At 46.5% G+C, this 14,139-nt stretch overlaps 1 protein-coding gene across 9 annotated transcripts in view; it reads left to right on the top strand.

Annotated features, from left to right (window-relative positions):
- PCBP3 (poly(rC) binding protein 3) overlaps positions 1-13,905 on the top strand; it is a 42,011-nt gene extending 28,106 nt beyond the window's left edge. For all 9 annotated transcript variants that reach the window (XM_054981598.1, XM_054981589.1, XM_054981573.1 and 6 more), the window contains 3 exons: positions 5,262-5,314; positions 12,208-12,377; positions 13,869-13,905. In XM_054981598.1, the coding sequence (XP_054837573.1) occupies positions 5,262-5,314; positions 12,208-12,377; positions 13,869-13,905 (260 nt within the window). The remainder of the gene's footprint in view (positions 1-5,261; positions 5,315-12,207; positions 12,378-13,868) is intronic.
- The last annotated feature ends 234 nt before the right edge of the window (positions 13,906-14,139 follow it).

Below are 14,139 nucleotides of genomic sequence, written 5' to 3'. Positions count from 1 at the left end.
CCCCCAATGCCTGGGAGCAGGTGAGGGAGCGGAGAGGAGCTGAGCAGCTGGAGCTTCACCGCCACCACTGTTGCTATGGGAAGGAGTCTCCGACTACACTTCCCAAGTAAATTTGCGCGGACATGCCACGTTACTGCGTCACTTCTAGCTTGACTCTCAGAGAGCATAGCTTCCACATATATGGCCTTTAGCCAGATTGCAGCAATTGTTCATTTTGCAAACACCAAATAAAATTACATAAAAGATGAAAAGTGTGTCTTCAGAATTTAGATTTAAATAAAAATCTGAACCACTATACACGTGCATTTTTCTACTTTGTTTTCAAAAAGGGTATGAGAATTGTATTGTAGGGTATCTATTTCAAAATTTCAGAACTAAATGGTTTCCTGTAAGCATTAGATAAAGAAGAACTATTCCTAGAGGCTCCAATCTACCAACAGCACTGTGCATGCGTAGCGCTGTAAAGGAAGCTGCAATCCTGCTGATTGGAAGAGAGACAGCATGGTGTGGTGGCTAAAAGACCCAGGTTCGAGTCCCCACTCTGCCATGGAAGCTTAATGGGTAACCTTGAGCCAGTCACATACTCTCAGCCTAACCTACCTCAAAGGGTTGTTGTGAGAATTGGAGGAGAGGAGAACTATGCCAGCAAAGTATAAATGAAGTAAAATTGAATTTTTTAAAAAAAAGAGGATGAGGGGAGGTTCCAATCCCTCCCTTTGGCAGAAAATAGATAATTAGCATAAAATGGTGAGCCATTATTAGGCAAAATAAAGTGCTCTTTCATTGGAAATGAAACGGATTGTGCAGATGAAGAAAGAACTAGAAAATAAAGATTTTTTTCTTCAGGTTTTATTTTTAAAATGGTCAAATATTGTTTACAAGTTTTTGCATATGAAATTGCCTGACTTGGAACTGAATTTGTTTCCATGTCTTGAAGTATTTTTTTCATGACTAATAGAGTCTTGCAACATTGTATGCAGGGCTTTTTTTTCTGGGGAAAGAGGTGGTGGAACTCAGTGGGTTGCCCTCGTCAAAAATGGCCACATGACTGGTGGCCCCGCCCCCTGATCTCCAGACAGAGGGGAGTTTAGATTGCCCTCCACGCCGCTCCCCTCTGTCTGGAGATCAGGGGACAGGGCCACCAGCCGTGTGACCATTTTCAAGAGGTTCCGGAACTCCGTTCTACCGCGTTCCAGCTGAAAAAAAGCCCTGATTGTATGGTTAAGAAGACTTTTCTTTTCAGTTTTGTTTTTGGACATATCTGGCAGGTGTTGATCTCTGGGCAGTCTTCTCAACTACAATTCCATAGACTGTTACCCCAAAAGAACTGCTTTTTTTGTTAAGACCTGGATTTCACCTCTCCGCTCTGTCTCTCATCTCCTTTCCGATCTTGCCTCAGTCAAGGCAGTGCATTCTATGCAAGTTTTCATACCACTGGGGGTCAGAGCAGTTCTCCAGGAAATGAGGGTGCCTCTGTAAAGTGCCCAGTTGTTTAGTGGTTTCCTACGTTCCAAATGAAGTTAGAGCCCCTCTTTGAAAAATTGTTCTTGGAGCAGAATGCAAAGTGCCTTGTGATGGTGTGGCTGGGGCTGGGGAGACCCCAATTCCTACCCCAGTTCTATGCTGTTGCCATTCCTTCCGTTGGCCTTTGTGATTAGAATTTCGTAGTGGTTTGTCCTATAGATGAGGTTGGCCTCCAGGCTATGAAATGCTTCGCCTGCCCATTTCTGCAGCTTTATGGAAAGCACAAGTGCTAGCCGAGGCAGGTTTTTTCTCGATCAGCTGGCTGTCCCAGTTTCTTCCCAGTTGCATTCCAGTGCCTTTCTTCTTTTTGCATGCCCCTCCCTTGAGAACTTGAATTCCACTTGCACTGTATAATCTGCCTTGGCTCTCAGTGAGAAAAGTAGACTATAAGTCAATAAATAAATATTTTAAAAATCTAGCTTCAATCAAATACTGGATGGAGGGAAGCATTAAAACAAGGATTGAACTTCAATCCTGAACTCCTTTCCTTGGAAGTAGAACTCCTAGACTTAAATCCAACATGCTTCTCAGCAGATAATCATCTTTCCAGCTTACTGTGTCAACCGTATTTTCATATTAAATTGCACACATTTAAAAAATAAAATTTATATCCTGCCTTTCTGCTGTCGTAAGAGCCATCAAGGCAACTAAGAAATATATATATTATAAAATCACATTTTAAAACCATAAAGACAACAACTGCAGCAGCAACACATCATTAAAGCAAGAGCTAAAAGTATACAGAGACATAAGAACAACAATTATAACATTTAAAACACTGAGCATGAAGAAAGGATCACCGAGGGAAAGCCATAAGACACAAAAAAGTAATTACTTCTTGGCAGAAGAACAGAAAGGGGACAGGTGAGTCTCCCTGGGGGAAAAGTTCCAGAGTTTTGGGGCCACAATTGAGAAGTCCCTCTCCTGGGACAGTGGTCAAGTAGGGTCATAAGGGAGTAGGCACTAGGCAGTCCTTCAGGTATGTTGGCCCCAAACCATATCTGGCTTTAAAGGTCAACATCGGAACCTTGAATTATGCCTAAGACTGGAGTGATATGGTTCCTAAGACTCACTTCAGTCAACACCCTGGCTGCAGCATTCTGCACCAATTAAGGTTTCCAAATATTTCTCATGGCAGCCCCACATAGGGCACATTGCAGTAATCTAATCTAGACGTAACAAGGGTGTGCACCACAGTGGCCAGATCTTTCCTGCCGAGGAAAGGCCCCGCTGGCTGACCCATCAAAGCCGGTAAAAGGCACCCCTGAACAAAGCTGCCCCCTGCTTATCTAGCCGTAGGTCTGGATCCAAGAGCACCTCCAAACAACTGACCTGTTCCTTCCAGGGGAGTGCAACCCCATCTAGAATATACTCCCCCTCTTATAATTTAGCAAGTTAAGTTACAACTTAGTTCATACCAGATGGGCTTGAATTATTCTTGTCTGGCAATTCCCTTGAGAAAAATGGGGATGGAAACTTTAAAAATTGGCATCCATAATGCCATACTGCCACTTTGTGTTTCAGAACTAGAAGCGGTGTCAAGGTGTTGCCAATGCTAATTACCACCACCACCACCACCACCACCACCACCACCCATTTTGTTCCTGCTGCTCCACTGAACGGCAGCTGGAGCCCTGACCCACCATAGAACGTAATCTGCCAACCTATTATTGATCAATATTGCCTGTGTAGGTCTGGTTATGTCATAGCGAAACTAGATGAAGTATTCAAAAAGATGGTAGGCATGTATTAGTCTACATTTACATTTTTAAAAATGTTACTTTAGAAAGAAGCATAAAGTGCATGAAAACTTGCTGCATATTTCTAAATGTGAGTCATTTCCATTGCTAATCATTATGGGCAAACATCCTTCATCAGTCGAGAGGCCTCCCGATGCGGAGGCACTAGATGTTATCAGGACTGAGATTATCAGAAGTATTTTCCATCTTTTGAAATGCGCTACGCAATGTACATGATGAGGATGACTGACTGAGCAGGGTTCACTCCGTTAAGAAACACGTCCTTATTTTGTCTTGGAGTTCTGGTTTTGTGGGAGTTTAGACCATTTTATGATTGCTATAAAAGAGGAATGCAGAGGTTAAACCACAGCCATGTATTACTTGATATGGGAATATACATCGTTATGAGGGTTCCGTGCGCGCGTGCGCTTGTGTGTGCGTGCGCATGTGTGTGTGTCTCTCTCTCCCCGGAAATCCCTGCCTCATGGACATATTCCTGGAGCAAATGGATAAGCAATTGGATTGTAGGACTGTAGCTATCCCGTGGACTGAAGAAAACCAAAGTGTTCAGAAAAACGCAAGAAATGGGGCACTGTAAAATTTGCTGGACAGAGCCATTCAAAGCAGAATTAGACCCTTCTAAGGGCCAAGCTAGAAGTGAAGAATTGCACTTGAATGGCAAGTGAACAGACTCATGTGTATTCCTCCCTGTTCACTTGCATTCCACTGATCGAGTGGCGCGCAAGTGGAGCGCAAGTGAACAGGGAGGAATACACGTGAGTCTCTTCACTTGCCATTCAAGTGTAATTCTTCACTTCTAGCTTGGCCCTAAGTCTACTGAGGTCAACGGGCTTAGAAGGATCTAATTCTGCATAGGATGACACTGAAAGTCATGGTATCTGCCATTTTTCTGCATTCCATGCCCACCTTTGGTTGCTCTGCCTTATGGACCTGAATGTTACCCACAGGCTAAAGCTTTCATGCTTCTGTGGAGGTTGTGCTTGTTGTAATTTGTTTCCTGGTTAAATCTGAAACAAGAGAGGCTGTGTCTTGCTCAGAGCCATCCCAGGAGGCAATCCTTCCACCCTGCTGTTTCCGCCTTTTCCTCTCAAGATCTGCCTTTGGTGGTTCTGGGAACATTTCAACAGAGAGTCACTTCCTCTTACTCCATCCTCACACTGGATTTGGCATGAGGAAACATTCCCCTCGCACAGTTGGCAGTGCGCTATTCAGTGAATAAAGAGGGTGCCAACTTTCTCTTTTGAGCAGCACCCCCCACAAAAGTCATGGGGGAGACCCAGAACATAATATGGCGATGCTAAGGTTGCCAACCTCCAGTCCAGGACTGGGGATTTCCCAGAATTACTTCGGCCCTCCAGGCCATAGAGGTCAGCCCCCCTGGAGAAAAGGGCTGCTTTTGAGGGTGGACTTTATCGCATTATACCTCAGTGAGGTCTTTCACCTCCCTATACCATACCCACCTCAGGCTCCACCCCCCAAATCTCCAGGAATTTTCCAACCCAGAGTTGGCTACCCTAGCTTATGCCCTCCTTTGTGGACCCAGCCCACCCTTTCATCAAATGGATTTTGATGGAAGGCATCACTTCATGACATAAATGGACTAGTCTCCCAAAGTGCCAAAGGGTTCTGGGTGCTGTGTATATGCAGCAGCATTCATTAACAGCAATACCGGCCAGGGATAGTTTTACGGGCCCCCCCCCATACACATACACAAATAGGCAAGATGAGGTGAGGTTACTTATAATTGTGGACAGGTTAAGCTGGACAGGTTAAGCGAGTACAAAGCATTATTTCTTCCGAAGTTCTAGGTTAGTAGTGTTAGGAAGCACTTTCCTTGCCATTTTCCCAAAATGTCTTCCCTCCTTCCCCCCAGTACAGCCTGAGAAAATTCACAAGGTCTGCTATTTTGGTGAAATACCAGACAGTGCACCGTACTTTCTCTTCAAGCTATAACCATTTTCCCTTGCATATGCCCAGGTTTGGATGCCAGTCCCCCGGCCAGTACTCATGAACTCACCATTCCCAATGATGTGAGTATCGCATCTCAGTTCTTTCCATAGTATCTTATAGAACTTGTCAGTCTTCAAATGACATCCAGGTGAGGCAGAGCTAGAGGAGCCCATTGGTAACTCCAGGCATGTCATTTCAAGGCCTTTTGTTGATGTATGATTACTCATTAGTGGTAAGTTAAAGAGAAGATTGGGATTGTGGAGGAGAGGTAGTATTCACTAATGTAGCAATAATGAAATTTGCCTTGTTGGTAACTCGAGAGAACGGCCCCATCCATTTGTGGTGGTTCCTCTCAACAGTGCAAGGGAGGGTGGCGACCGGTGTCTTTTTCCTCAGACAGTCCATCTAGAGGCATTATGGGATGGGAAGGGAATCGTTTCTCTGGTCCTTTCCTATTCTGATTATTGCCTCTGTGTTAGGTGGTCATAACCAGTGCTTTGAACTGGCCTGTAAGAGAGTTGGGGGAGGGGGGGGGGAAATCACTGGCTCATATGTGATCTAGAAAACAACGGCAATCCTTATTTTGAGGTGGGAGCAGAGGAGAGTGATGGAAGGGGTCTGCTTTTCAGTTTGGTGTTGTGATGCATCTCTTGTATCATGACTGAAAAGTTTTCTTAACAGGGCCGGGGGGGGGGGGGTCATGTAGTTTCCACATTCCAGGGCATGGGGCTTAAATCGTCTACACAATCCTCTTGCCTCAGGCCCATAGCAGATACGAATGAAGTACTCTCCAGCACAGAGCCAGTGAGAAAAAGGAAGAGGAGAGGGCGCATGAAGGAAGGGGCTCTGCATCCAACAAAATGTAGAAAACCCTTTTTTTGTTTTGTTTTTTTAATTTGCCTTTATTGTCTTGTTTACACAGTTGTTAAATGTCTTGGCCATCCTTGACAGACAGAAAAGAAGGACAGAAATGTTTTTCATAAGTAAATAAATAAAGTATAGGCATATGTAAATTTTTGCTTACTCCAGATAATAAATGAACTGCCACATTCTGCACCAACTTCCAAGCTGCCTTCGAGGGCAGCCCCATATAGAGTAAGTTGTAGTAGTCCAGCAATGAGGTTATTATACAATAGAGCAGTGTGTCTAAAATGGCTGAGTCCCGAAAGAGAACCAATGTCTGTACTAAATGTGACTATGAAAAGTCTCTTTTTGCTACCACACTGACCTGTTTCTGTAACATGGGAACACAGGGTCCACAACCCAGCCCCCGGACTTACCTGGAGAAAAGGACAGGAGACCCCCCCGGGAGACTACCGCCCAGCTGCTTCCACAGGCAGTTGTCTGGGGTGGAACAGTCACAGCACCCCAGCAGCAGAGTCAAGGGACCCAGAGGCTCCAGGAAAGGCAACGCAGCCAGTAGCGAGTGTGAGAGGGGAAGACCCAGAGGGGAAAGCCAGCCAGGGAAGGGCAGCCACGCCCAGCACCAAGGGACAGGCAGCCCAGATGCCAGCTGGGGCGGCACCTCACCTGGAAAGGCTCTGCCAGCCCTGTCCTGCAGGAGAGACTGAAGGAGAAGGGGAGAGGAAGAAGCACTCCTGGAGGAAGCCTCAGCTGGGACACATTCACATTCAGCCCCACCCTGCTAGAGAGGCAAGGGAGGCCAGGAGGAATTAGTGAAAGAGAAGGAACACTTGAGAGCAGACACAGCTGGGCAGCATCAGGAGAGGGAAGGAGCTTGGAAGGAAGGGCGGAGGCAGCTAAAGGAAACCCTATAAAAGCTGACTCAGGAGAGTGTTGGGGGTGGGTTGAGTAGGAGTGATGGAGTGGAGTGAGTGGGGGAATTGATGGAGGAGGAGAAGATGGTAGTGATCAAAGGGGATGAGTGGGGCAGATTGAGCAGGCCAGTGAGTGGACTGAGAGGGAGTCTGGGTGAGGTATACCACCCCTCCTTCCACAGAGCAGGATCCTGCAGCATCCCTGACACCCCTTTGATATCAGGGCCAGACATACTGGTGCCCTGCCCAGTGGCAGCTGCCGCAAGCCCCGACACAAACTTACACCATCAGGGTTATCACCCTCCAAAGCATCAGCCTTTCCCATCAGTATCACTTCTGTCTTGCTTGGATTCAGCTTCAGCTTGGTCACCCTCAGCCACTTGATTATGGAAGACAGGTATTGACCCAGAACAAAGATGGCTGCTTCTTGGGGCTTAAATAAATATGATCCAAAGTTATAGATATTTTTCACTTGATAAATATGAAAATGCATGGGATCCTACAGGATAAATTCAAAGCTGCTGATTGTGTATCCCAGTTGGTTGCATCCCTCTGAACAGAAAAAAATGATTTAAACCCAACCCTTGGCCTTAGCTTTGAGTGTTCTCTCTCTGTTACTCCCTATGTCCAGTCTAAATTATGTGATTTCTTTCCTTAGTACACACAGTGCTTCTTCCATGGCTCTTTTAGCAAGTACTCTACCTCATGCTTGCTGATCTCTCACCTTGAATACTGAACTCTCCTCCTCTCTGGTCTTCTATTTGTTTTTTGTGTGTATTTGAAGTATTTAATGGTTACCACTCCCTTTCAAATGCTCAAGGAAGCTTGCAACAAAATAGGAAATATTGAAAAGCTAAAACAAAATAATATACATAAAGATGACAGCAACAAAATACCAAACATATTTAAGATGGGTAGCTGTGTTTGTCTGTGGCAGTAGAAAAGAGCAAGAGTCCAGTAGCACTTATAAGACTAACAAAATTTGTGGTAGGGTATGAGCTTTCGTGAGTCATAGCCAGGGCTTTTTTTCTATAAAAAGAGGTGGTGAAACTCAGTGGGTTGCCCTCGGAGAAAATGGTCACATGGCTGGTGGCCCCGCCCCCCTGATCTCCAGACAGAGGGGAGTTTAGATTGCCCTCTGCGCCATGGCGCAGAGGGCAATCTAAACTCCCCTCTGTCTGGAGATCAGGGGGCGGGGCCACCAGCCATGTGACCATTTTCAAGAGGTTCCGGAACTCCGTTCCACCGCGTTCCAGCTGAAAGAAAGCCCTGGTCATAGCTCACTTCTTCAGATACTTATTAATCTTACGGGAGCTACTGGACTCTTGCTCTTTTCTACTGCTACAAACACATTTGAAAACAGTATCTAATTAAAAGGAATATTAAGAACAGAGATTAAGAACAGGGGGGGGGAGCATGAGATTTTCAGGAATGATAAATTAACCAAACGTCAGGGCAGGTTTTAGGAAATCTTCACCTGATGCTCAAAACTTGGCAAACTAGGTACCAACTGAGCCACTGCAAGGAGGGTAGAGTTGTTATAAGGTGAGAAATTTCTTCTTCCAAAATTCACTTTTTCAGCTATTTTATTTGTTTATACCTCTCTTTTCTTCCCAATGGGGACCCAAATCGGTTGTCATCATTCTTCTCTCCTCCATTTTATCCTCACAACAATCCTGTGAGGTAGGTTAAGGCTGAGAAAGTGTGACTAGCCCAGGGTCACTCAGCGAGCTTCCTTGGCAGAGCAGGGATTTGAATCTGGGTCTGCCAGATCCTAGTCTGACACTCTAACCATTACACCACATGGACTTTTCTGGATGGGTGCTTGGTGCAGTGAGCTCATAGCTCTCAGGGAACTGGGGGGGGGAGCAGAACCCAGATCCTACTCCCAGATATAACCACTGATTCCTTTTATCACCTTCCCCCCTCTTTTACATGCATGATTTCTCTTTCATTCCTTGCTGAAAACAAATCAAGGTGCCCTTTTGTAGTTTCATCCCTTGCCGTTTTGTGTTATGCATGCCAGGGTGGTGCTCTAGTAGAACGATAGGAAGGCTTGGAAAGATGCTTTCTGCCTCAGCATCTACAGAGTGGCATTCCGACATTTTGCAGAAACTCCCTTCCTGCCCCTACTCTCTTCAATTTTCTCTTTGATTAAAAAGGAATTGATTAGAAACTGACTCCAAATTCCTAAAAAGAGGAAAAGGAAAATGTTGCTGAATTTCAGAGAGAAACAAAGTCAAGTAGAATGAAGGGAATTTCTCTTAACAACCCTAGAGAAGGACATTCCACAGCTGAGGCACCACCACAAAAAAGGCCCTGTCTGTGGCTGCCTGCTGAAATGACATGGGGACACACAGAGCGGTGCCTCTAATGATGATCTTAATTGTCATGTAGACTCTTACTGGAGTAGACATCCCTTGAACATTTAATGGAATAAAGGTATGAGCCAAGACCTTGCTAGAAATGAATTGGCGACCAATGCATTTCCTTTAGGACTAACAAGATACAAGTAGATATGGGCACGAATGGGGAAAAAAACCCAAACAGGCTGTTCAGTGTTCATTCCCGAAGACGAACACAAACAGTTGACCGGACCCGAACATGTCCCGTTCCCAAACGTGTTTGGTGTTCGGTGTTCATCAGTGCCAGGGTGGACCCCTTAGCACTTAGAGAGCCCATATTCACCGGGAATGTGCAGCAGGCTCTCCTCCAGCCATCAACCAAGTTTGGTCAAGATTGCAGTATGGATCTCGGAGTTATACATTCCAAAATTCAATGCCCCCAGGAAATTCCCATTCAATATAAATGGAGCCACCCTCCCTCTCCAGTTCACCAGAGGGAGGGGGTAGAGCCTTAGCCCAACACTCCCAGAGACCTGGCCAGATCAGGCAGTGATAATAATGTGAGCCCTCAGCTGAGGTGCCCACTGAGCTTGGCCCCAGGGCCTGGCAGCAGTCCTGGAACCAGAGGGGATAGCTCCCTATCCCACCCATCACACACAGAAAAAAGCCCAGCTCTAACGCACTCTCCCACTCTCTCCTCCCAAACGCTATTAGGAGCTCTGTCCCACTCCACTGCTTGCTGAAAGTGAAACTAGAACTGGGAGCGCAGTGCCCTTTTATAAGCTGAGGACTCATTGAGAAACGCAGGAGGCCTGTGGTTGGCAGTCAGAACTGCCTAACAGGGTTTGCAGGGATGAGATTGGAGTTCCCATGGCCACAGAACAACCCCCTCCTCCCTCCCTCCCCCTTGGTGTCTGCTCCCACATTACCAATTGTTACCGATTTGCAGCTCCATGCTTGGAAGGAAGACCTGCCCATCAAGATAAGTTGGGCTTTGATTGGGGTTTCCGGAGCGACAGAGGGAGTGCAGACAGAGTTCAGGCACTCCCCCCCTCCGTTGCCGAGGCAATTGATTGAAGGCACCTGAGTGTCTAGCTTCCCAAATGGCAGCCAAGCACAACAAACAAGGCTTGCGCCAACCGCCTGTTCGGCTGGAATGGCACATCACGAACAGCCCGTTCACGAGCAGCCGAGCAGCCTGTTCGTGGGTTTTTTTCGTTCATAATGCTGTTCGTGCCCATGTCTAGATACAAGTAGAGAAAAATATCACCCAGTGAGCTTCATTATGGCTGAGCAGGAATTTGAGCCCATATCTCCCAAGTCCTTGCTTGCCTCTGTGTCCAGTAAACCACAGAGACAATTCCTTCACTTTCTCCCATTAGCTTGTTTTCTAGCATTAAAATCGGTGACACAATCCAGAGATTAACAGTAAGAGAATGGAGAAAGGATTGTCCGATTGATTCAAATTTTAATCCCAGGATAAAACTGAGAGAAAAGTGTGATCCAGCTATTAACAAGAGCCTTTTAGTGCACCTTTGCTTAAACAACATCTTATGACGAAGAACAATTCTTTATTTCACACTTCTGTGCTTTGGATTCGCCTATATTTTGAAATGGACTGTGTTCAAAACATCTGGCAGTGCATTTTCCTTAATATCTGACTCTTCATAAGACTTTGCCTATTTCTGTTTGTTCTTCTTACTTAGAAGACTTGTACGTGTCAGAAGGATGGTGTGTTCACTGCAGTTAACTGACAGGCAGGACTCATTTCAAGGGGGAATGCACAGGAACACAGTTCCGGCAGTTCCCCAAAGAGGTCACATGTCAGGTGGCCCTGCCCACCTGACTCTCAGCCATTTTGGGCCCATTTCGGCCTGGATTGGAGCCAAAATGACCCAGACCGGGCCTCTGATGGGTGGTGGATCACTCTCCCGCTCAGCAGCGGCCCGATCCTGACCATTTTGGGCCCCTTTTTGGCCATTGTCAGTCCCTTTTTGCCATTTTGGGCCCAATTTCGGTCCTGAATGGCCAGGATTGGGTCCAAAACATCCAGGATAGGTGATGTCAGGGGGTGTGGCATATGCAAATCAGTTATGCCAATGACACACTCCTGGTGATGTCAAGGGGCGTGGCATATGCTAATGAGTTATGCTAATGAGATATGCTAATGAGTTCCTCCAGCTCTTTTTCTACGAAATGACCCTTGCAGACAGGTGTTTGTATTATTGAGGATCCCGAGATCATAGTAGATTTCATAAGACTAGCTAATGCATGATTGGGCATGAAGAATTAATACCCTTCTAATCCTTACTACTTGTGGCCACCAATCCAGTTCTGCTCCCTTGCCTCATCCAACGCACTGCTACCATCACTCACTCCTAAGATGTAGAGAACAGGGCATGGATCTGCTTACTCTTTCCCTGGCAAGCTTGGCAGAGCTTTAGGTGATCCCTGTGAGATGACAAAATGAGAGTTCTCCCACCAATGAGGCTCACAGCCCTCATCAAGGTATTCTAGCAAAGTCCTAGTGGAGAGCAGGGCCCGTAACCATTTGAAGAGGCAAGCCCATATATCGGTCCACCTTGATTAAAGCTCATTTCACGTACATGATAGGCTTAGCAACACAGTTTGGAAAATAAACAGATACAAAAGGCTTTCAATGTAGTAAGGAAATTACCTGCGTGGGAACATCAAGGTGAGAACATGTGGCAGCAAGAGAGTTGTGGAGTAAAGCTCCCCTGAGTATTAAAATTAAAAGGACCCTTACTCTGAGGCAACAGGCAGTCTCTGGAATATTTACTGTAATTCTAGGGGGGCTGATTTAAGAAACCCTCCATGCTTTTTTTCTAGCTAATAGGTTGCATAATCGGACGCCAAGGGACCAAAATCAATGAAATTAGACAGATGTCTGGAGCACAGATCAAAATTGCCAATGCCACAGAAGGTTCGTCGGAACGCCAAATTACCATCACAGGAACCCCAGCAAACATCAGCCTTGCCCAGTACCTCATCAATGCCAGGTGAGCTGTGCTAATGAAGGCCTTGTCCACGCTCCTCTAGCTTCATCTCTGCGACCAGCTTTTCAAGTAAAAGAAGTGGGCCCTCCAAGAGGAACATCTCGGGGCCACCCAAGTTGTGAGCTAGTTCCTCTTGGACTACACTTTCTAAAACTATGGGTCTTTACTGGCCTGAATCTACTGGGTAGCCTAGCCTAATGTAGCTGCTTTCCTTTGATGTAACACATGATCAAGACTCTGCAGCAGCTGGACGTCTGTAGCACTCTTAAAGATGTTCTGAGATAAAGAGGATGAGGACTTAAATTAGGAGAACCTTGGCAGCCACAATGTGTCTGTCGACATCAAAGCGCACGCGTGCACTCAGACTGCGGGGCAGCGGTGCAGGAGGGCTGCGAGGCTGCCGGCCCAGGCAGGCATGCCGGGTGGCTGGGGAGGCATGCGTGCATCCTCCCAGCCCTCCCACTCCGTTGCTCTGCATGCCACCCTGGACGCCTACCGTGCCTGGCCCATGGCTGCTGCTCCTGGCGGGGGGTGCGTGTTGGCGGCAGCAGCAGTGCGGGAGAGCTGGGAGGCTGCAGTCGCTGCGGGCCAGGCATGGCAGGTGGCCAAGGCGGCCCACGGGCAGCTTCCCATCCCTCCCAGTCAGCCGCCTGCATGCTGCCACCGCCAGCTCCATGGTGCATGCCCCCGCCCCTAGCCCCGATGCCCCTTCCAGCGCCTCAGCACTGGAGGCGATCACCGGGATTGCCTCAATGGAGGCACCGGCCCTGCATCAAAGTCATTCTAATCTAGCTCTTCCATACCAAAGAACCTTCCTTCTCTGTTATTTGAGTTTTGGGGCTTCCTAGCATAAAAACTATGAGGATTCCTATTAGAAAAGGTACTGTGTGATATAGGCTGCAATGCAGCCCTTTATTTGTTATGAAGTGGACTAAATTTCCTCCACGTCCTTTTTCAAAATAGCCAGTTGGAGTAGCCCTGGAATTAACCACCACACCGTTCAATGAAGTTTTGTTTAGAAAATAACTAGACCACTTTTCCATGACTGATCCCTGCAGATTAGCATTATTGCTAAATTTAAAATGCATGACTGCAGATTAGGATTATTGCTAAGGCTGTTTCCAAAGGGACAGCCCACACACCAAATGCCGCCAGCTTTTCCCCTTCACTCCACATGTCTCCAATTTCAAAACGGTAGTAGGCTGTTGGGCTTCTGTTTTTTCGGCACCTTTTCTGAGAACACCTTTTCCTGTGGTCCACAAAAAGGCGCAGACAAAATGAGAACCAAACAGCTTGCTAACATTTTGAAATTGGAAACATGTGGGGTGAAGGGGAAGAGCCAGCAGCATTCGGTGAGTGGACCGACCCTTTAAGGACGTGTGGAAATGGCCTAAATTTAAGATGCAAAGGGGTCTGTAGTAAGTATGCTATCTCACGGACATCAGATCATACCTTAAGCACCTCCTCTCTTTTTTCTTTTTCCTTCTGTTCTAGGCTGACATCTGAGGTCACTGGAATGGGTGCACTCTAATTTCTACCCATCATACGTCACTATGCATCACCTGACCCTATCGAGCCAATGATTCTTCACCCAGCTACTACAACCTGTATACTTACTTGCTTCACCACCTCTCTATCTCTTTCGATACTTTTCTTTGGTAACGGCTACATGTGAGTGTGTATATATGTGCATATACGTACATGTATATGCACATACATTGCATATTCACATACGCTCGATAAATTGCATTCTGTGCTCCTAATT

This window comes from Eublepharis macularius, chromosome 1 (genome assembly GCF_028583425.1).
Source record: "Eublepharis macularius isolate TG4126 chromosome 1, MPM_Emac_v1.0, whole genome shotgun sequence".
In the NCBI taxonomy this organism is placed as follows: Eukaryota; Metazoa; Chordata; class Lepidosauria; order Squamata; family Eublepharidae; genus Eublepharis; species Eublepharis macularius.
The sequence above is the reverse complement of the archived record's forward strand: the minus strand, read 5'-3'. Positions and strand labels throughout refer to the sequence as shown.